Source organism: Canis aureus, chromosome 13, assembly GCF_053574225.1.
Source record: "Canis aureus isolate CA01 chromosome 13, VMU_Caureus_v.1.0, whole genome shotgun sequence".
Taxonomy (NCBI): Eukaryota; Metazoa; Chordata; class Mammalia; order Carnivora; family Canidae; genus Canis; species Canis aureus.
The window spans coordinates 43,182,236-43,206,869 of record NC_135623.1 but is presented as its reverse complement, the minus strand read 5'-3'; the positions used below and the strand labels follow the sequence as shown (position 1 = coordinate 43,206,869).

At 35.2% G+C, this 24,634-nt stretch overlaps 1 protein-coding gene across 5 annotated transcripts in view; it reads right to left on the bottom strand.

Moving 5' to 3' along the window:
- Positions 1-1,310: 1,310 nt before the first annotated feature.
- The window catches only part of NEDD1 (NEDD1 gamma-tubulin ring complex targeting factor), a 46,804-nt gene continuing 23,480 nt past the window's right edge, over positions 1,311-24,634 (bottom strand). For 3 of the 5 annotated variants that reach the window (XM_077845915.1, XM_077845912.1, XM_077845914.1), the window contains 10 exons: positions 24,332-24,561; positions 22,722-22,923; positions 22,145-22,340; positions 16,817-16,945; positions 14,181-14,225; positions 12,834-13,036; positions 11,803-11,956; positions 10,719-10,875; positions 3,454-3,520; positions 1,311-2,977 (listed from right to left, as the gene is read on the bottom strand). In XM_077845915.1, the coding sequence (XP_077702041.1) occupies positions 2,873-2,977; positions 3,454-3,520; positions 10,719-10,875; positions 11,803-11,956; positions 12,834-13,036; positions 14,181-14,225; positions 16,817-16,945; positions 22,145-22,340; positions 22,722-22,923; positions 24,332-24,561 (1,488 nt within the window). In that variant the 3' untranslated portion in view covers positions 1,311-2,872. Of the gene's footprint in view, positions 2,978-3,453; positions 3,521-5,940; positions 6,048-10,718; positions 10,876-11,802; positions 11,957-12,833; positions 13,037-14,180; positions 14,226-16,816; positions 16,946-22,144; positions 22,341-22,721; positions 22,924-24,331; positions 24,562-24,634 lie in introns of all 5 variants that reach the window. The other 2 variants (XR_013350788.1, XM_077845911.1) reach the window with 2 other exon arrangements.

Genomic DNA, 24,634 nt, shown 5'->3' with positions numbered 1-24,634 from the left:
CTTAAGGTGGAAGCTAAAGTCCTTGATTTGAATTCTTTTCTTTTCTAATATAGACATTCAATGATATAATTTTCCCTGTAAGTACTGCTTTACCCGATTCCCAGAAATTTTTGTTTTCATTTGCATTAAGTTCAATATACTTTCTTTTTATTTCTTCTTTTTACATTTAAACCATTTTGTCTTTAAATAGATTTCATGGATTCAGTATATGGTTGGATTAAAAAACTGAATCTGATCAGGGTAAATGACAATTTATAATGAGTGTAATTATCAATATTGTGGTTTAAATCTACCATCCTATTGTTTTGTTTTGTTTTTTTCTATTTGTCCCGTTTATTCTTTGTCTCTTTGCTTCCTTCTTTTGGATAATTTTTGTGGCTACATTTTATCATCTTTGTTGTTTTATCAGTTATGATCTTTCCTTTTTATTGTTGCTATAGGGTTACAGTATACATTCTTATCAGTCTACTTTCAACTAATCTACACTATCTCACAGTGTAGTATTACATTAGAACTTTAGAGTAGTATGCTTACATTTCCCTCCTTCTATCTTGATACGGTTATCAGACATTTTGCTTTACTTTTATTAACCACACAATACCTTGTCATTATTTTTGCTTTAAATCATTAATTACCCTTTAAGGATAATTTAAAATGAAAAAAAGCCTTATATTTGTTCACATATTTACCATTTTTGGTGCCCTGGTTACTTTTCATAGAAACATATTTCTATCTGGTACCATTTTCCTTCTGTCTAAAGGCATTCTTTAACATTTCCTGTAGGGCAAGTCTGCTTGTGATGAATTCTTTCAGGCTTTCAAGGTCCGAAAAAGTTTTTATTTCATTTTTGTTTTTGAAAGATATTTTTGCTGGGTATAGAATTCAAAGTTAAGTATTTTTCTTTCAGTACTTTAAAGATGCTAGTTACTCCACTGTCTCTGAATACTATTGTCTTTCGTCTTCTTTTAACTTTAGCTGCTTTAAGACCTTTCCTCAGCCACAGGTTTTAAGGAATTTGATTATGATGTGTTTTGGTATAGTTTTATTTCTTATACTTAGAGGTTCACTGAGTTTCTTGGGTCTCATTTGTTTCCCTTTCTCTGGAGACACTGTCCTGTGCTGCCTAATATCTAATATTTGAAGAGTCTCATATTTTGTGTTTTTAGAATTTCAAATGGGTAAATCCAATCCCTATTATTCCATTGGCCAGAGGCAGAAGTTCATTTCAGGTATCTCATTTTTACCATATACAATTTTTATTTTTTGTATTTACTTAACTTTTAAATTCCATGACAAAAATGTTTCATCTATAAAGTTACTAAAATTGTTTTATTATCCCACCTCTTTAAATACACATTATGTGCATTTACAGAAAAAGGCAATTGGAAAACATTAATGGACTTAAATACAGCATGTAGGCAAAACACTTACGTTTTCTAAACCTGTTTGATGATGATATACAAGGAAACTTGTTACAAATCATAACGCTTCCAATAATCTGTCAGGAAAAAAGATCACATTAATACCCCTTTACACTTCAACACAAACATATTCTCTGAGCCACCCTGGGAAAAAGTAATATTTGTTTTTATTCCCTGAAGTAATTATTAGTAGGTTTACACTTATTAAATATATCCTTAAAATTTTCGCCACTTTGGAAAATCATAAAGTTAGTAAGCTAGCTAGATTTCTTTTTTATTGGGTCAAATAGGGTACAAATGTTGTATATAAGGTACATAGTTTAAATCTTTGGGACAAGAGACTACGAGAAGATAAACAAGCCAGTAGACCTTCTATTCTTATACCACTAAAACTGTAGATCATAGCAGGTAGATGTATATAGCCACCCCATTACCAGAGAGATGTAAATTCTTCTGACAATTAATCTTTCTAAATTTTGTAGTAAGGTCAAAAATATAAAAACATTACACACAGCACACAAAGAATTACAGAAAGTTAATGATATGAACCCTGAAACAAAATAATCCACACTTTCATTTGGAAGGTAAGAAATGAAACTAATACTATAATGCTTAGGATCTAATATAAAATTTTCACTGATTTAAGTTGAATTATATTGATTGAAACTTTACAGAGTAACTTTGCATGGTATTAATTCATGAGATAATCAGTAGATACACAGCTCTAGTCAAGTCTTATAAACCCCTAAACGTTTTCATAGGTTAAGTGAAATCAGCTAAAAAATACCAAACAGGAGTAGAGATTTGTGAGAAGTACAAAACACATAAATGCAATAGATATATAATGTAATCTGTGCAATTCAAAATCCCCCAAAATTCCTTATGAAATGTACAAGTAATAAATAATAGTCATACTTGACTTAATATCAAGTTAACAAAATAATGACTAATCAACCTTGTGTTTTACTAGTCAATTGCTTAGAAACACCAACTGCCACTTTAAAATTACCTTTACCATAAAAATAGAAGGCATATCAAACTCTTTAATCATCAAACATCCAAAAAAATTTGGAAGGCAATTGTCAATCAAAAATATTATCTGTTAAAAAAAGGTGATTAAAAAACATACATAACCTATTTTTTTTTTGCACAATTTTCTTTTCTTATGAAAAAGGGCACTTAGTGTATAGCTAAAGCTTTCAGAAAATAAAGATCCTGTTGACTTTTCTATTAGGCAGATTACATGTTGTACAGTTTTTTAATATAAAAATATAAATATTTTTGAGTCAGTGAAGGTGAAATAAGTGGTTGGTGTAAAAATCCCATCACCATTTTACTTGAAAAAAAAACTTTTTTTCCCCCAAAGACCATGAAAACAATACTGATTCCAGGCAGTTCTGTGTTGCCAGAAGCTTCCCAAATTATAAAACACTGCAGTATTCAATGAAATTTCAAAAGTGGGCCCGTAGTCTTTTGTTTTCTTCTCGTAGTCTTTCAATTTCAGCCACTAAACCTTCATTCACGGAGTATCTTTCCAGCAAAGAGTGCATTTCATTCTAGAAAAGGGGAAAAATGCTTTTGAAATCATTGGTATTTCACATTTGGCAAGCAAGCTGTTTTACATACATTCAGCTATCATTTCTGTCATGTTCAATTAACTAGCTGAATGGTATTTTTTGTACTTAACCATCCTTACTACTTTGTTAATATAAATGAAAGATCACTGGTAAAAGTTATATATTTGGAAGGCTTATATTTGCAAATGTGGGAAATTTTTAGCTTACTTATTAAAATAAATAAATAAATAAATAAACAAACAAACAAGCAAGCAAGCCGTGGAAAAGTAGCCTTAACCAGAATAAGTTAAAAAGAAGGGTGACTAGTTAAAATCTCTTTTACTTATTAAATTTCTAAAACTCCCTCTTTATTTATCCTAACAACTAGATATAATAAAGCAAAAACATATGACTTTTTAATGGACTTTTTAGATCCACAACTCTAAACTCATTTAAATAAAATATGTCATACTTACCAGCTGCATGTGAAACTGTTTAATCATCTCCACTTGCAAATTCACAATGTCCCTATGGCATGCTTCTCTAAGGAAGAACGTAAAATACTTGGTAAAATTATAATGGTTTCACCAATTCTAGATCATTCAAAAACTGGCTAAACTTTTCTCATTGTTTCAAATTATTGGATGTTAGTAATAATAATACTAATAATAAAAAATACCAATGCACCTAGAATTTATTTACTATGTACTAGGCATTGTTCCTTGTACTTTAAATGGAAGAACTTATTTAATCTTTACAATTAGGTGCAATTATTACCTCCACTTTACCAATGAAGGAATTGAGCCATAGAGCAGTTAAAACTTATCTAAACAAGCAGCGAATGTTGGAGCTAGTATACAAATCCCAACTGTATACCTATACAGTTTTCATACTACACATTCCTTAATGTAGAAACTGACATCAAGGAAAGACACAGGTTTATATTATAATAATTATATTATTATGTTATAATAATATAGGTAATTTACTAGGTTACAATGTTTTAACTATTATCAATGTTTTGGCTATTAAAAAAAATACTTCCAGTAGAATGCCAAAGGGTTATTTGGGTGGTTATACTATAGGTTACACTATAAAAGGTTACACTATAAAATTAATTCATTCATGCCTACAAAAGAATACATGAAAATTATGAAGTATAATAATAAAAGAATCAGTTACCCACCACACAATTTATGAGCTAGAACATTACCAAAATTACAGAAGCTTCCTCTGTGCTCCTTTCTGACTCTATCATTTAACATAGAAGAAGCCCAGGAAAGAAGTCACTATTCTGATGAATTTTGTTTAAAAAATGTTTTTAGGGGCAGCCCGGGTGGCTCAGCGGTTTAGCACTGCCTTTAGCCCAGGGCCTGATCCTGGGGACCCAGGATCAAGTCCCACATCAGGCTCCCTGTATGGAGCCTGCTTCTCCCTCTGCTTGTGTTTCTGCTCTTCTCTCTGCATCTCTCTGTGTCTCATGGATAAATAAATAAAAGCTTAAAAAAAAATGTTTTTAAAAAACTGTGTAACATAGAAGCTGCAATCAATATATTTTCACTATGCTTGGTTTTGAGCATTACAAAAATACCACATCCTATTTAGTATTGAGTAGTGTACATTTAAGAAATTAACTCAATATCATGTTTTCAATATTCATATTTTATATATTTGTAAGCCACTGATTTGTATCAGTGTACAGATTCTCCTGTCAATTGACATTAGGATTTTAGGATTGTTTTCACAATCTTACTATTACAATGTTGTTATAAACAATCAAATATATAATTTCCCAATCCACATGCACCCATATCTGCAGATGATATACCCAAGAGTAGATATGCTGAGTTAAAGGTATGATCCAGATGTATCCTTACTTAGTTTTACAAAATAATGCGAACTATTTGCGAAGTGGTAGTATCAGTGAACATGCTTGTCAGTAGTATAACACAATTCCTCTTGCTCTGTATCCACACCAAGACTTGGTCTTGCCAGATTTTTTACATTTTCCCATCTAATGGGTGTGAAAAATCTGTTGCATTTTCAGTTCTCTGATTAACTACAGGATTGAACATCTTTCCTGATGTTCATAGACCATTCCTCTTCTGTGAAATGCTTGTCCATGTCTTTTAACCTTGCTTTTCTACTGAATGTCCTTTTTTAAAAAATATTTTATGGGGATCCCTGAGTGGCTCAGTAGTTGAGTGCCTGTCTTTGGCTCAGGGCGTGATCCTGGAGTCCCGGGATCGAGCCTGCTTCTACCTCTACCTGTGTCTCTCATGAATAAATAAATAAAATCTTAAAAAACATTTATTTATTTATTTGTTTGTTTGTTTATTTATTTATTTGAGAGAAAGAGCACAAGGAGGGGGAAGGGCAGAGACAAGCAGACTCCCCACTGAGCAGGAAGCCCGACACGGGGCTCAATCCCAGGACCCTGAGATCATGACCTGAGCTGAAGGCAAACATTTAACTGACTGAGCCAACCAGGTGCCCCTTGAATGTCTTTTTTTCTTTTTCGTTTCTGAGAGTTCTTTACATTATCTGATCCTTTGTTGGATATATGAGACCAGCAGATAGATTTTTGTCCTTTCGCTTTGTTAATGGTGTCTTGTAATGAGTAGTCCTTATCAACGTTCTCTAATGACTGACCTAACAACACAATCAAATTTGCCAATCTGTTTTTATTGGTAGTGTATCCTCTTATGTTTTAATAACTTTTCTACCCTAAAGTCACATATAAATTCTCTTACAATGCCTAAAATTTCACCCTTTAAACTTTTATGCTGGGTAGAATTGATTTTTTTAATATCGGGGAATAGGGATCTATAGTTTTCTCTATCATATATCAGATTTCTATATATGCCCAGGTTTTGCTCTCGTCCATTTGATTCCTCTGGGCAATTTGTCCATCCTGTGCTAATGCTACACTATTGTAATTATAGCTTAAAGATTAAGCTTACCCATCTGACAAACAAGTCCCCTTCAACCTTGTTCTTCTCTAGAGTGTCTTGGTTATTCCTGGATCTTTTCTTCTTTCACATAAATTTTGAAGTTATCCTATCATCGTCTTCCAAAAAACACAGTTGGGATTTGATTGAAATTGTACTCAATCTACAGACCAATTTAGAAGAACTGACATCTTCATATCTTTCCATTTATTTAAGTGTTAATGCTTACTGATAAATTATTAACTGTTTTTCTACAAACATCTTTACCATCTTTGGTCAGATTCATTCCTAAGTATCTTACTTTTTCTGCTACAACTATAAGTTTGTTTTTTTTTTTAATTCTCTTCTGCTTTCAAGTATGACAAAAGCTGGATTTAAAACAAATAAACTGGGGGCACCTGGGCGGCTGAGTCGTTTAAGTGGCTGCTTTCAGCTCAGGTCATAATCTCAGGGTCCTGGGATCGAGCCCTGAGTTGGGCTCCCTCCTGAGCAGGGAGTCTACTTTTCCCTCTCCCTCTGCCCCTCCCCATAGCTTGTGCTATCTCAGTCTCTCAAATAAATAAATAAAATCTTAAAAAAAATAAAACAAATTGAAAGCATCAAAGAACCACTAAGGTGGTCAGGATCTGAGGGGCTATGGTCTTGCAAAGAAGGGAAGTTGGGTAGGTAAGCCCCACATTTACCTCTGCTTTTCCCTCTGTGGGAATGTGTCTATTATACAGTTTTCCCTCTGGGGAAAAGAGGCTGAAGTGAAAACAGAAGCCTGGAGTCTGAGAGAGTCTCACTGGGTTGGGGAGTGCTAGGGTTTGCGACAGCAAAGCAGCCAAGGCTTCAAGGTACCAAGAAGGTACCTGCAGAAAAGTAAACCTAAAACTGCAATCTCCCCCTCAAGATATCTGTTGACTCCTCAGCAATGCCTATACTGGGTTAGACGGCAGAAAAACAAACATAAAGCAGCAGCTGGGGTACACAAAGATTTTGGCAGCCTTGTGATGCTGGGGAAATAGAGGCCAAAGTTCAGGACCCACCAAGGTAAAAAGACCGGTGAATGCTCCAGATATTCAGTTGACATTCTAGAAGGGCAGAGACTAAACACTAGGAATAAAGGCAAATCAGAAATAAACTAGCCCCAAGAAAACCTGAAAGCCAGCAAGTATAGGAACAGAGTAATCTGCCTGCCAGAGGAAACTGGAATCTTCTTGAAAGATAATAAAAGTAGACCCACAGACTTCTGCTTAGGAAGTAATCTCTCCAGCTCTCAGAGTGAGGACAAGGCAGATAACCTATAAAATCATACATTTTTAAATTCAACTTGAGAGTGCAAAGAAATCTAAATGAATGAAAGTCCAGAAAATGATGAGTCCCTCCTAGAAGAGAGAGCCATGGCTTTTCATCCTCAATAGAGCAGGGGGTGGAGGGTTGGACAGTGGCTGTTGATAGGGTCGGGAGAACTAACTGCAATTTTTATAGGTTTCTGAAGGCCAAATAGGATTGGCACAACAGTTTAGAATCAAACAATTTAGAATCAAACAGTTTAGAATCAAACAGTTTAGAATCCAAGGAGTCCTAGCCACAAAGACAGTCTCCGTCCACTCACCAACTGTTTGCCACAGGCCTTTGCTGAGTGCTGAGGTAAAAAACTAGGGGAAGGGCAGGGAGCTGAGAGAGACACAGTAGGGCAGAAATGCACAGGGCCTGTGAAGTCCACGGGCTGTGGAAACTGAGAGTAACCTGCCTGAAGCACTCCAGACCCTTGTGCAGATAGCAGCCTCCACAGCTGAGAAAGGACAGCTGATAGAGCCCCTCCACACCTCCTCCGTTCCTCTACTGTACGGTGTAGCTATGCAAGACTTACTGTAGGTTGAAATCAGAGTGAGTGAATTTATAGAAACCCTTTGAGCCACTCCGGGTCTGCACTGAGTCCCAAGCACGGGCTGCCTATGGTTCATGGAGGGGCAGAATAGTTGAGAGCAGCCCTACTCATCCCTACTCCCCAGGTGCAGGTAGGTATGCAAGACATGCTGAAAGCCGAAGGCAGGGCAGCACTGTCTTTCCCAATCTGCCCCAGCACAAGAGCTGTCTCCCTTTCCAACACTGCTTTACTCACACTATATTAAGGTCAGCTGTACCCAGACAATTCTCTTTTGCCATATTTATACATTCCTGAAAAACCTCATATTCTTTAAAATTATATATTGAAAATAGCAGGACTAGATTTTAAAAAATGTACCGTGTGTGTAACAGAATATTATCAGCCATAAAAAAAGAAAATCGTGGGATCCCTGGGTGGCGCAGTGGTTTGGCGCCTGCCTTTGGCCCAGGGCGCGATCCTGGAGACCCGGGATCGAATTCCACATCAGGCTCCCGGTGCATGGAGCCTGCTTCTCCCTCTGCCTGTGTCTCTGCCTCTCTCTCTCTCTCACTGTGTGCCTATCATAAATTAAAAAAAAAAAAAAAAAAATTAAAAAAAAAAAAGAAAGAAAATCGTGTACTATGCAATATGCAACATGGACAAACCTAGAGGACATTACACTAAATGAAATAAGCCAGTCACAGAAGGACAAATACTGAATGATTCTACTTATATGAGATCTCTAAAACAGTCACACTCATGGAAGCAAAGAATAGAATAGTAGGTATCAGGAGTTGAGGAGAACAGGAAATAGGAAGTAGCCAAATGGCAAATACAAAATTTCAGTTAGACAAAATGAGTAATTTTTAGGGATCTGCTGTACAATATTGTGCCTAAGGTTAGCAATACTGCATTGTAGAGCTAAAATTTATTAAGAGGGTAGATCTCATTGTAAATGTTTTCACCACAATAAAACTAATAGAAGAAAGAAAGAAAGAGAAAGAGAGAGAGAGAAAGAGAAAGAAAGAAAAGAGAAAGAAAGAAAGAAAGAAAGAAAGAAAGAAAGAAAGAAAGAAAGAAAGAAAGAAGGAAGGAAGGAAGGAAGGAAGGAAGGAAGGAAGGAAGGAAGGAAAGAAAGAAAGAAAGAAAGAAAGAAAGAAAGAAAGAAAGAAAGAAAGAAAGAAAAAGAGAGAGAAAACGGGCATAACAGGACTTAAAGAAAAAGGATAGGAGCAGACTAATTAAAATTTATGCAACTTTGTAACCAGAGAGAGCATTAATAAAAACAATTAAACCCTAGTAAAAATACTAGCATAGTTTAAATAATGAATAATCAATGACTATTTGATCAATAATCAATAATGAATTAATCAATAAACAAACCCTAGTAAAAATACTAGCATTGTTTAAATGGTGAGGTAATCAAGAGGTAAGAAAAAAGAAGAAAGGATTGGGGCTGTCAAGGATGGAGGCAAGGATAAAATATCCAAAGGTGGGGAACAATCACAAAATAAGTCCTTCCAAACATTTTGTGTTTTTTGGCACAAAGCCAAAGCAGGTTAAAAGGAAGGGAACAGGAAGAGATGGGCACTGACAGGGGGTTTGCTGCCTTCAGCTATGTTCATATACTTTGTCTTAGCAACTGTTATGTGAACCGACACAACTCCTCACCATCGTTGTCATCACTGTCCTATTTCCCAGTCACAAATGAATTAATCCACATTAAAGAATATATACCTTAACCGGACACATTGTACCTACCATAATTCAACTATAAGGCCTTTGTGGGCAGATTACTTATAATTGTATCTCTAGTATGCAGTACATATACTAGGCATGTTGTAAATGTCAAAAATGACCAAAAATGATTATCTTACTTTAAAAATACACTGTTAACATGCAAAAATATTTTTTCAAAACACTTCTTTAAAACAGGCTCTCATATGGAGCCCAATGTGGGGCTTGAACTCACGAATCCTGAGGTGAGCTGAGATTAAGAGTCAGACATTCAACTGACTGTGCCCGTGCAGGTGCCCCAAAAACACTTTTAACATTTAAAAGAAACACGCACCAGGGCACCCAGGTGGTGCAGTCAGTTGAGCATCTGACTCTTGATCTCAGCTCCTGTCTTGATCTCAGGGTTATAAAATTGAGCCCCATGTCAGGCTCCACACTTAGTCCCCACCAAGTCTGCTTGAGAGTCTCTCTCTCTCTCCCTCCCTCTACCCCTCCTGCTTGTGCTCTCTCTCTAAAAGCAATCAATTAATCTTAAAAAAAATGAAAAAAGGAACCTGCACCAACAAAAGCTGTACATCTTAACTAGCATTGTTGCTCAAATATATTCCAAATCAGAGCAAGAATACTAAGTAACTACACGTCAGAAAAGGAAAAAACACACACAAAAGATTCTAATAATTGAAAATAGCTTCCAATATATATTGAGATGATAGGTAAAAGGAAGCAACAGTGTTGAACACATTCTTAGCAAAAAATTTTTTATTCACTATTATATTCTGATGCATTGCTTCAAAATATTCAGAATTCCTTTAAAAAATTCCTTCTCTACTACATTATTACACATATCATACTTAACAGGTGATCTATAAATATTTCAGGTAAGAATATCATTGGGAATTACCAGAATCTGTTCAAATTTTGATGATAAAAAAAAATACATGATGGCAGCCTGCCTGCTACACTGCCCTGCCAAGCTATCTAATAATTGCCCTAGGTAAATGTACTTTTTCCTGGCTGATATTCAATAAATTCAGTACAACAAGATCAACAGAACTCATCATGTTTTCTATTGTTTTTATGAACCCCAAAACCTAGGCAAAAGTAGCAACTGTCAATATTACTTATGGTTCTGGTTTTACATCTAATAAAAAAAGCCAGGTAATGTCTAGATAGAAAGAGCAATTTCTCAATTACTAACTACCTGAAGTCATCCAATGTCTCCTGTATCATGTTCTGAATAAAACGGATTTGAACAGATGTCAATGGTGCATTTGGCCGATTATTTCCAATGGTATCAGCTATTTTTTCTGAGAGTGAACTGGCAACTCCAGCAGTGACAGAGGATGCTATCTTTGGATCTAAAATAAGTAATGGAGAAAATATTAATAGTCAGCTTAAACTAAGAGACATTAAACATTTGTAAATAAGATTTGGCATGAGAAGACTTGAAAAACTGGTAAAGAACAGTGTTCCTGTGACATTTAGAAAAACTCACTGTCTGGAATACAAATATTAGAAACTTTCTATGACATTATTTCTAATAGTCATTCATCTATCTATCTATCTATCTATCTATCTATCTATCTATCTATCTATCTATCAACTGCCAAATGTCTAATATAATAACATACGACAGAGGGATTAATCTTGAAGAATCTTAGAACCATTTACTCTTATAAAAAATGAATGTGACATGCTACATCACAAACTAGATAAACCAAGACTATTAAAAATAAACAGAAGGAATATAGGAGTAAAGTACCGCTACAAGCAAAGCCCCAGTGTTTATACTAATGCAATATATCCACAGAAACCTTAAAATATAAATATCTATATAAAAGAGTTACTTCTATACAAAGAGTTTCTATAGATAACTTGTATAACTGAACCTAATATCCCATTAAATGTGATCAAGTTTTTAGGATCTATGGCATGAACTCTACACAGGACTTCAGTATGGATGGGGGGGAGGGACAATTTCAAGTAGTTAATGACTCATTTTCAAAGGGTCCTACATTATATTCCTATTTGTATCATATTAGATTAAGACCCTTATACATTGGATTGAAAATCAAATTCACACCAAGAGTATCAAATCAATGCCAAGTTTAACCATTCATATACATGTCATTGTCCTTTAGTAAGAGAGTCACAGTAGACAAGCCTCGTCAAGTTTAAACTCTTATTTCCTTAGCCTATGATCACTGTTTATTTATCCCTTCAAGTTAAATGGTGAGAGTTTTCAACTTAACACTTTCAAATATCAGGAGGTTTTATGTACTTACTTGGAGTTGAAGATCCAATGAGGTGGGGTTCATATATGAGTTGGGCTTCAATTTCTTTCTCTGGCTTTTCAAATTTCTCAGGACTTCTTGTTTGGTTAGATGACGGAGAGGTATTCAGATTTCCAGTTTCAGTACCAGAAATCAACTTTGCAAACTTTTTAAAATAAACAATATATCAATTCTGGTGTTATCATTATTATATACATAACTTGTATCTACTTTTCTTTTTTCTAGCAGAGTCAAAAAACGAAGAATAAGAAGGGATATAGAAGGAAAAGAAACTGCTAGAAAAGGGGCAAAATATAACAAGTTTACTAATCAAAAATAATTTCAATGATAACATGATAAGGAAATGCTCATTTGCTAAGCATCTGCTTTTGTGTCACTGAAAATGACATACACACACATCAAAAAAAAAAAAAAATTCCTAAACTCATGTGATAACCAGCCAGAAATATTAAAAAAATACGTCAGAAGACATTTTTGTACTTCTTAAATATCTTTTCAATATCATTCTAAAAAATCAATATGAAAATGTGACAGACGTGGCCTTGCTGGTAACAGCTGGTAACATCTGTCCATTCTAAGCCCTTACTTGGCTATTTTGGATACTGTATTATAGCAGAAGGTAATGAAGATGTATACATTCTTAGCACCACCAATTAGCTCTAAGACTTAGAGTAAATGACTTGACCAGTAACTTGTGCTTTCTGCTGCAATGGAAATAAATTCTAAAAAAACTCAGGTATGAACTAGGTCAGGTACCTTGTCAAGAAAAAAAAAACAGTGTAAGTTTGTATCTGCTGTTACCACCTACATTTCCATAGACGGATTTTCAAAAAGTATTTAGTTTTTAACATGTGACTTCATGATTTAAGAGTATTTTTCTCCCTGATAGGTGTACAGCACTGTCAATAATTAAGACATATCCCCCGACAGTTGCCTGCTTTCTCTCTCATGATGAGCTTCATCATATGCTTGCTACTAACAAAGGCACACAGTGAGCTCAAGTACTATTTTTAGGCAGATACCTGTTTGAGGGAGTCCTTAGGTTCCTGTTTTCCCAGATACACTTTCTTAGATTCAGCTGTCAGATCATGATTTTCATTTTCTTCCTTCCCTGGAGATCCCATAAAGACATTAAGAGGACTAGAATGCAATACTGAAGTGCTTGAAGCTACTGGATTTTTTCTTGGAGGAAGGATTGAATTCAATTGTGGTAGAAAATCAATGGCTGAAAAAGAGGAGAAAAAAACTATTCGCATATGGTGGTTTTCCTCAATGTTGGATATTTAAGAAAAGCACTTAACATGACCGACAGGTTGATATGGTAGAAAGACATGCAATCTGCATTCAGGAGGCAAGTTCATTTGTCAGCTCTACTCCTTACTTGATGTGTACAAAATCTTGGGCAAAAATCAAAAACTCTTGTTTCCTGATCAGTAAATGTCAATAATGATATCCATCACCCTGAGTCGTGAAACTAAAGAGAGATACTATGTAAAACCACTTTGAAAACTGCAAAGCCTAATGAATGTTTTAGTTAATATCATTAGTTTTTGATAACTGAAAATTGTTAATTTGGTATGTATCTGTAGTTTATATAGGTAGTCAGCCTCTAAGATGACTCTGAATGATCCCTGCCTGCTGGCATGGATCCATGCTCTCATGTAATTCCCTCCCTTTGAATGTGGGCAGGACTTAGTAACTTGCTACTAACAAAGAGAATACAGCAAAAGCGGTGGGATGTCACTTCCAAGATTAGGTTACAAACGCGCAGTGGCTTCCATTTTTAGTGCTGTCTCTGACTATCTCAATTGAGGGAAGCCAGCTGCCATGTTGCTAACTGCCCTGTAAGAGAGGTCCACATGGGAAAGAACTGGTATCTTCTGCTAACAGCCACATGTATGTGCTTCGAAGAAGATCCTTGCCCAGTCGAGCCTTGAGATGACTGCAGCCCTGTTGACATCCTGATTAAAGCATCAGAAGAGACCTGAAGCGAAAGGCACCCAGCTTAGCTGTGCTCAGACTCTTAACCCAGAATTATGAGATGATAAATGTTCTTTTCAGTTTCAAAATGTTGGGAGTAATTTGGGGGCATCTGGGTGGGGCATTCAGTTAAGAATTGACCCTTGTTTTTGGCTCAGGTCGTGATTTCAGAGTTGTAAGATCAAGCCCTGTGTCCAGCTCTGTGCTCAATGCAGAGTCTGCTTGAGATTCTCTTTCCCACTCTCTCTAATCCTCCCACTCATGCTCTCTCTCTCGCTCTCCAAAATTAATAAACCTTTTTTTAAAATGTTGGGGTAATTTGTTACATATCAATAGACAACATAATATCACTTTTAATTTTCATAAAAATACTTCTCAATAGTTCTTACCATCTTTGCCTATGGACTCATCACCTCCCTTGTTAACCACAGCATCTATAATAAAATTAGAAAATCAAATTTTTAAAATTGTGAAAAAGAAGCCATAGCAACTTAAGCTTCCTATTCATTCCCCAGAGAGTTAGATTTTAAGAAGGGAAATCTGAGTGAAGTTACAGCTGAGACTCATAAACTTCATTTTTCTTTCTTTCAGCTTTATGCATAGCAACAAATATGAAAAGTAATTCTATGGTATAGCGTCATTTAATGAGACAGCAAGGTATACTAGAAAAGCACTGCAGAAGGCTCCAGAAATCTATAATACAATTCTGGCTATACCACTTAATAGTTTTATAACCTTAGACAAGTCTTTAATATAATTAAACTTCAGTTTCTGCATCTATATAATGAGAATAACATCCTGATGATCTCATAAGATTGTTTTGAGGAGCAACTGAAACAACATAAAAATAGTTTGTAAGCATTACAATGATATAAAAAACAAGAGTTTATTAATATTTATTTTAATAGCAGAATATGTATAAGAATATTCCAATACTATAATACTATTTATTTACCAATTAACAACCAAAAAGTGCTTCACTCCATTTTAGCAAATAAAAAAACAGGCAAAAGCCATAAAAAAAATCCACCAGAAATTCAAATGGCCAATAAATTATCATACATTATTACCATAGTAGTAGGAGTATCATCCACTCCTCTATCTGCATGTGTGGGCATTTTATACACACACACACACACACACACACACACCTAGTAATCACACAACATATATACACTTAGAAGTTATTAGTTTTTAAAAAAAAAAAAAAAAAGAAGTTATTAGTTTTCTCCAAACAAAAACGGAAGATGAAGAAATTGAGGGACAGACTAATAAGCCTTTTACCTAGGAGAGTTGCATTCATAAACCTCTTGACAATGAAAACCAGTACTATATTTAGTATCCATGCTTATTAACAATATGAAATACTAATAAATGAAGGGCATATAGCTCAAAATTCTAATCATATTTTTAAAAAGTAAAGAGGAATTTCTATCTTTTACTCATTTCTCTTAAAAACTACTAACGAGGTGATCCCTGGGTGGCTCAGCGGTTTGGCGCCTGCCTTTGGCCCAGGGCACTATCCTGGAGTCCCGGGATCGAGTCCCACGTCGGGCTCCCGGCATGGAGCCTGCTTCTCCCTCCTCCTGTGTCTCTGCCTCTCTCTCTGTCTATCATAAATAAATAAATAAATCTTAAAAAAAAAAAAAAAAAAAACTACTAACGAGGAATTCATTTATAGCTCAAACACTTTTAAAAAGCCCCTTCCTACATTCTTCAATTCAGAGAACCCCAGGGGTTCTCATAAGCCAAAGCTCACAGATGGTTACTAACCTCCAAAACCTTTCTCAACTCCAGCCCAGGCCACTTTTCCCTCCTTTGCCCATGTCTTTCCTCTCTTTATTCTTTAACTATGTAGTCTGACCCCTCTTCATCCCAAAAGAAAGGAATCCTCTCTCTTTCATTAAGTGGAAGATAGGGGAATCTGACCTGGCAATGAGAGTAGTCATTTTTAGGCCAGGGTAAGGCAGAAGAAGCTAAATAATTCTGTGCCATCACATATATATTTATTCTCTCTTGATTATGAAATCAACTGTAGAAAATTTGGAAAACAGATGACTTTAAAGGAAAAAGTGAAATTTTATAAGATCATGAGTGGATATAACAATTTATACATCCTGCTTACTGTTGACATTTAGATATGTTTCAGAGTTCCATCCATTATTATAAAAAAAAAAAAAAACAATGCATACAAATCTTTGTGGGATTCTCTGAATATGTTCTACATAAATTTATAGAAATGGAATTAACAGGCCAAAGAGTATGAATACTTAACCTACCAAATTATGCCCTAGAAATTTACTCATATTGTTAGTAATACTGCTTATTAGCAGTCAGACTACCCAATTAATGGAAATAGTATGACCATCAGTTTCAAAAAGACACAGCCAAACAATGTACCTAGTTCATACAGTATTAACAAAGATAGGTAATGTTTCTATTTATCAAAATGGTAAAGTTTTTTATGTTTTTGTTTTCCTTCTAATGGCAACATATCCTAGCAATGGGGGGAGAGGGGGGAGAGAGGGAGAGAGAGAAGGATAGAGTATGTGTGTGTGTGGTTAGTGTAAAAGATGAGGCAATCTATCACCTAGCCAAATTTCTTCATGAAAACAATGAATAAATATCAATTAGATACTAATAATCAAAAAACAAATTTTTTAGATTAGAAAGATATTTTTTGCCTAACAAAATACCCAAGATTTTAAGATTTACTTAGAAGTAGGATACAACTAAAAAATTGCCTAAAGAGACAAAACTTCCTTTAAGAAACTTCTGTGGAAATTAAAATGCTAACTTGAGAGCTATTTGCATAGTTCCCATGTGAAAATGACAAGCATATACTTCAGAATGGTAACATCTGAAATATCAGGGCAAAGGAAAAGATACCACCCCAGGGACTAAGAAAATTAGCAACTGTCATGAACAGAATCAGACTGAAGCTATTACCCAAATCTTTCAGCTAGAATAAAAATGTAATGAATGCCAGCAAGAGAACATGATCCTCTGATCTGAACAGACTTACCATCTCTGATAGGTGAGAACATATCACCTAAACTACTTTTCCTGGTATCATCAAAGCTGAAGAAATCCTGATTTTTCCCACTGTCCGTTTCCTTAGATATAATATCAGTGTTTATGCTTCGTGGCAAACCTTACAGGAAAATTAGATATGAAAATAATTGTTACTACATCAAAATGAATTTATCATCAGAAGCTAGGCTCTATAAACTAATGCATTATCCAAATTATTGGTAATAATTGGTATTATTATTACAACTGTCAGCACCATGAAAAGAAAACAAGGTAATAACAGCTTAGTTAACCATGATTTTCATGGAATGAAGGGCTCCTCAAAAGCAAATAATCTATTTATTTGTATGATACCACCTTATTTTGACCATTTTGGTGAAAATTTCCTAAAATAAGTATTATATAAGCATATAATACTTTGCTACTCTCTTTAACAAAGTATACTGAACACAACCAACTTCTGTCATAATGGGTTTGCTCTTATGAGCATCTACAAATGATTTCAAAAGTATTTAAGGCATATAGCACGATGCCTAACATACAGCAGGATTCAAGTAATCTTAGTTCCTTTCCACAACTGCAGTAAATCGAAGTTTTTTTCCCTCTTCTGTCTTTTCACTCACAATGGAAGCTTAACACTGCTCTCAGTATTAAGGACCTCAAATGACTTTACTAGCCTCAGGACAGATTTAACCAAGAGGAAAGAAACCAGAATACTAAACCCATAAAGAATACCATAGTAGACAGCAATGAATAGGCATGCAGCAGTTTATTTTCCCTGCCAGTTATAATGCAAGGAATCAGGGCAAGGACTTTGTAAGAGAAAATCCATGAGCTCAATAGCTTCTTGCTCATTTTTGGGTTGAGGATTAAGTTCTAGAGACTCAAAAGCTATGATGAAAGTCTGGTATTTTAAATGGTAGCATGTGACTGTATTACTTTTTTTTTTGATTTTTTTTTTTTTTTGAGAAAGAGATTTTTTTTTTTTTTTTTTTTTTTTTGAGAAAGAGAGGGGGAGAGGCAGAAGGAGAGGGAGAGAGTCTTAAGTGGATGCCCCACTGAGCAAGGAGCTGACTCAGGGTCAAACTCTGTGAACTCGTGATCCCGAGATCACAACCTAAGCCATATACGTGCTCCCAATAATACCTTTTAAGTAGTGTTTTAGTTGCCATCTTGGTCCAAAATGAAAACTGAAAAGCTAGGATAAAAGCAAAGAACCACCAGAATATCCAAAAATGTCCAAACCTGGCAAATAAAATAAACTTTTCTAATAACACCTGATAATAAGTTAAAATGTGGGCAGCCCGGGGGGCTCAGCGGTTTAGCGCCGCCTTCGGTCCAGGGCATGATCCTGGAGACCCGGGATCGAGTTCCACATTGGGCTCCCTGCATGGGGCCTGCTTCTCCCTCTGCCTGTGTCTCTGCCTCTCTCTCTCTCTCTCTCTCTCTCTCTCTCCGTGCATCTCTCATGAATAAATAAATAAAATCTTAAAAAAAAAAGTTAAAATGTTAATGAACATTTGTACATCAGTGTCATTGAAGTGTTTATACCAAGAGTTAATTAAACTGTTACAAAGAAATTTTCTCTCCTTCTTCTAGGTCTTTAAACATGTACGAATACCTAACTCTAGCCTCTGGAACTTCAGGAGAAAGAAAGTTTGGTATCATTTGAAAGTAGTGCTAAAGACCTTTTTTTTTTTTACTTCTTAAACAGCTGTTTCCTACCGAAAAAGCACTAGCAACAAGTCTCCAGGAGTTCTCTAAGTTTTTATTTAAATTCCAGTTGGTTAACATAAAGGTTAGGTGTACAATATAGTGATTCAACACTTCCATACAACACCAAGTGCTCATCACAAGTGCATTCCTTCATCCCCATCATCTGTTTCACCCATCCCCCCCACCCCTCTCCCCTCTAGTAACCACCAGGTTGTTCTCTAGAGCTAAGAAAAAGCACAGGAGGCATCACAATTCTGGACTTCAAGTTGTACTACAAAGTGATCAAATGGTATGGTACCAGCACAAACATAGACACACAGAACAATGAAACAGAAAACCCAAAAAGGAACCTACCATTAATATGGTCAATTAATTTTTGACAAAGCAGGAAAGACTATCCAGTGGGAAAAAGATCATCTCTTCAACAAATGGTGTTGGGAAAACCGGACAAGAACATGCAAAAGAATAAACAAGTAGACCACTGTCTTACATCATACACAAAAATAAAATTCAAAATTAAGGACCTAAATGTGAGACCTAAAACCATTAAAATCTTACAGAAGAACATAAGCAGTAACCTCTTTGACATCAGCCATAGCAAATTCTTTCTAGATATGTCTCCTGAGCAAGGGAAACAAAAACAAAAATAAACTATTGGGACTTCATCAAGATAAAAAGCTTCCACACAGCAAAGGAAACAATCAACAAAACTAAAACGCAGCCTACAGAATGGGACAAGAGATTTGCAAATGATGTATCTGATAAAGGATTAGTAACCAAAACATATAAAGAACTTGTCAACTTAACACCCCAAAAATGAATAATCTAATTTAAAAATGGGCAGAAAACATGAACAGACATTTCTCCAAACAAGGCATCCCGATGGCCAGCCGACGCGTGAAAAGATGCTCAACATCACTCTTCATCAGAGATATGCAAATCAAAACCATGAGATATCACCTCACACTTGTCAGAATGGCTAAAACCAACAACACAAGAAACAAATGGTTTTGGTGAGGATGTGGAGAAAGGAGAACCCTCCCGCACTGTTGGCGGAAATGTAGTGCTTGGTGCCTTTAGAAGAAGCAACGTGAACTTTTTTCAAACTTCCAATTTATTTTATAGAAAGTTTAAAATATAGTAATAGAAATGATGATAATTGTGATGACAACATTAGCAAAGCCATAATTTACTGAATGCCTATCATGTGCCAGGCACTTCTGATACATTTTCTCTGGTTTTCACAATAACCCTAAAAGTTAAATATTATCTACAGAAGAGAAAATAAGACTCAGAGTAGTTAAGAAAAATGCCCAAAGTCATGCTGGTACGCTGTCACAGACCCAAGACTTAAGCCTAACATACTCTCAATGTTTCAGAGGGGGTAAAATGTATGTACACGTGTGTGTGAGAAAGAGAGCAAATGATGAAGCAAATGTGGCAAAATTTATAAAACAGTGAATCTACTAAAGGATATACTACAGCTCAGGAGTTCTTTGTACTTTTTCTGAAATTCTTTTATAAGTTTGCAATTATTTCAAAATAAAATTAATAAACAAAAGTTTCTAACTCAGTGGGTACAGAGCAAACATTCATTTTGTCAGAAACACTGCTAATCAGCCAAGAGATATCATTAATCAATGACCCTGAAGACCCAAGTCTTGCATTTCCTAATTAATGCTGTCATCATTACACGAATTTCCTTATTAAAAACTAAATGAATAATGGTGAAACTTCAGAAAGCTGAAAGTAAATGAGAAAAACTTTATTTTGTTTAATTTTGGGAATTATGAATAGAGTCAACAATAATAAAATAATCTTTGAAAATAATGACAATTTTCATAATATAGTTAATTCAACATCTTGGCAAATATTACTTATTCATTTCAAAATGAATTCCTTCTAAGAAATAATATTTGTTTCTGGGAGTTCTTAAATAAGAAACTATTTTTCTAAATAATATGTAAATGACTTATATAAGGATGATGTAGATATTAACAGAAAATTTATAACAAAGATATCTACTTAGTATTTTTTTTAAATACCATTATATACTATCAAGGCTAACAAAGTTTCAATTCTACTTGAAAATTGTAAACTTATGTTGAGAAGGTACAATGAATATTTTTGTTCAAGTTAAATACTTGTCCTGAAACCTTAAAAAGACATGGATACATCCATTTCTAATGAAACTAGTTGGGAAACACAGTGGTATACCATGTAGACTTTAAAAAATTTTTTTTAATTTTTTTTAAAGATTTATTTATGTATTTGAGACAAAGAGAAAGAGAAGCAAGTGAACACAGGAGGGAAGGGAGAAGGAGAGAGAGAATCCCAGAGAGACTCCCCACTGAGCGCAGAGCCCAACACCTGGAGCTTGATTTCACACCCCTCAAGATCACTATCCCGAGCCAAAACCAAGAGTCTGACAATCAACCAACTGAGCCGCCAGGTGGCCCTACCATACAGACTTTTAAAAAATATGTTGCAAGTTGACAGTATAGAATAACTTCTTAAAATAAAAATAAAAAAATAAAAAAAAAGTTTTCAGGAATTTAGAGAAAAAGAATATCAACAACAAATACAGCAAATACAGGGAAGCTAATCATCACAAAGTCTAAATGAATTCTTTAAGAACCATTTCATCAACATGATTATCCGAGGAGGAAAAATTATTTTAAAATTACAACATTTTTATTTTTATTTATTTTTTTAAAGATTTTATTTATTTGTTCATGAGAGACACGGAGAGATCGAGAGAGGCAGAGACATAGACAGAGGGAGAAGCAGTCTCACTGCCGCAGGGAGTCTGATGCAGGACTTGATCCCAGATCCCAAGATCACACCCTGAGCCAAAGGCAAACACTCAACCACTGAGCCATCCTGGCATCCCTGTTTATTTTTCTTTAATAAACTACTACTATCCTGCTTAATATGTGCCAGGCACTATTTGGCACTTAAATACATTCACTTCATCACCTGACTTATTTTACATTATGAAATATGAAATAAAAGAAGCCATTAAAAGCTTTTTTTTTGTGACTCAGATCAAATCAAAATGACAGCATCAAAGAATCATATTCTCTACTGAATAATCTGAAGACACAGTAGAGGTCATCCAGTCTGGAATGATATTCAGGTAGTTTCTGGGGATGCCTGGGTGGTTCAGCAGCTGAGTGTCAGTCTGCCTTTGGCTCAGATCATGATCCTGGGGTTCTGGGTCTGGGGATCAAGTTCCGCATCGGGCTCCCCATAGGGAGCCTGCTTCTCCCTCTGCCTAGGTCTCTGCCTCTCTCTGTGTGTCTTTCATGAATAAATAATTAAAATCTTTTAAAAAAGGGTAAAAACATTATGCTGTTTTTAAAATAACCAATATTTCTTACAACAAAAGTTCAGCTAAATAGACTAAGTACCTTTCAGTAATTTTCAAGAATTTACAACTCGAGTTAAAACGGTCACCTCTTCCACTTTCACAACCTACTTCCATTTTACCTACATACACAAGTGAATTTGAGTTCTCGGTTCTTAAAGAAAGCACTATTGATATACATTGGGGTGGGGTGCCAGGTAGTAACACCACATACTATACATAATGAGTATTTACCTGCTTTGTCCTGAACAGCAACCGCTCCTTTCCCTCCGGCAGTTGTCATGGACTGTGGTAGAAGTGTGCCAACAGAAGTGGTGGCTGCTTCTCTGATGACTCCAGAATTCTGAACTCCTCCACTGCTAGCGCTCACATTAATGGCTCGTTTGTTCACAGCTGTGGGCTTATTTGAACAGCCTTTATTTAAACTTGACTGAAAAGTAATGGAATATTTAAAATCTCAGGTTTCTAATGCTCCATAATATACATTAATATTTTATCAATTCCCTGTTAGGTTAAAAATATATAATTTCCCTTACGAATCTTAAGTTTGCCGGTAGATCGGAGAGTTTCCCTCTGAACCAAAAACCCTTTTAAAATATTTTTGAAGAGAGAAACACGAGAATTAAGTACAAACAGTAGTTTTAAAATTAAGTATCAAATGGCTTTGTACTAAAATCATTTAAATGCCTTCATATAAAAATGATTATAATGTAAAAGTACCTGTGTTTAATGGATAAAACATGACTTCAATATTCTGAGCTAGACTTATTTAGTAAAAGCAGAAATAATGAAAAGAAAGAAAATACCTTACCTTAGAAAGAGCAGTGGAGTACTGAAATGCTATACATCGCACAGATGTCTTATGAGCACTGATGGTTTTAACTGGTGACTTCAACATCCTTAAGTCATATTGATATATTTTCCCACGGGAAGATCCAATAGCCAAAGTGGCTCCATCAGGCATGAAATCTACTGCAGTTAGAGGGGTGTCAGCCACTAAAGTTTTCACTAGCCTTTGGAAAGAGTAACAAAGTATATATACATAGATATGTGAGCATAGGCAAGTATATAAGCATATGTGACATCAAGATAGCTATCTACCAAAACCAGTTACTTAGAATTTGGCAAAGTTACCTAGAATATGCATCCCCAATATTTGTGTAAAGCAGAAATTCAGAATTAGACTGAGAGACATTTCTAATAGAATGGCATATAAAGGCACTGAACACTCCATCCTATTTTTCTATTCACTTGCAATGGGTACGGTCTACATCATCTGGAAGCAGCACTTACTTCTCTAAGTAATTACTACTTTGACAGTGAACGTGACAGGCCTCCCGGGTCTTACTCCACAAACAAGGGCTCTCGTCTCAGGGTTAAGGAGGCCCTAACTGTCCCCTTTCCATTTATTGACCTGCTCACGTCTCAAGAGGACTATGACCTTTTGCAGGGAAGCAGCTGCTACTTTGCTCTTAGCTGAGCATTTCTTGACCAAAAAACTAACAGAATCCACATGGCTTGATCCTTATGAAGCTAATACAGAAATATGGATATTGAACTGCTGAAGCTGAGCTCTTTGCCACAGTATCTTTCACAGTGTAAGAAAGAAATGCTTACTGACTCTTAAGGTTCAGTCAATTAGTTCAAAAAGAAAGAATAAAAAAAGAAAAGTTTTTTAAAAAGAAGAAAGCGAAACAAGTTAACAGCAAACTTTTAACAAGGGCTGACAGAAAGTCCTACCCTAGTCATAACATTGCCATTTTCTCCCACAGAGTCTTTGGATATTGTTAGGTGTCTTCAATATACCTGTAGCATTTTTTGTTTTTTTTATAGCGAACCAAGCACACCTATAACTATAAGAAGGACAGAAGGCACAATGGACCCAGATACTTAGGAGATGATGTACCCTCCAGTTCTAGGTCAGTGATTCTCAACTGGGGACAATTTTGCTACTTTTGCTAATTTGGGGAGTGTCACTAGCCTCTGGTGGCTGCTGAATATTCTACAATGCCCAGAACAGCCCCTCATAACCAAGAATTATCGAGCCCAAAATGTTAATAGTTTAGAAATCCTGCTCTTGATAATTAATTTTAAAGCACATTAATCATATAGCTTTTAAAATGTACATATTTATATTTCTAAAAAAGAATACTATGCCTATATGCTAAAATAAAGATGTGCAATCATTAACAGGCTATCCTCAACATTTACCATCTGGATGCACTCTAAAGAATATTGGTACCTCATATATTTTTTTCTGCATGGAAAGAAAAAGAAAAAATTCTATCCTCTTAGATATCAAGCACACAAACTTTAGATCCCCCAAACATTAATCAGAGGTCTATGCAAATCACAAATATGTCTGCTAATGAGATAATAGTTACTTATTACTTAATTAAGAAATGATCGTGTCACACTTACTTCTTACTTGAAGTATCATAGAGGATGATTCTTTTATCCAAGCCTATAGTTACAAATAACAATTCATTGACAGGAGAAAAACAGATGCCTGAAGCTGGAGCTTTATGCGTACTGTCAAAGTTATGGTATGGACTCTGACTATTTACATCCCAGAGAGTTACTATTCCATTATCCGAAACACTGCCAAGTAGTGATTTCTTAAATAAGGAGTACTTCAAGTGTCGAACAGACTATAAAAATAAGAATAAATTTTATGTAATTGTAAGCATTCATAAGAACATCTTATATAAACTACATAAATAA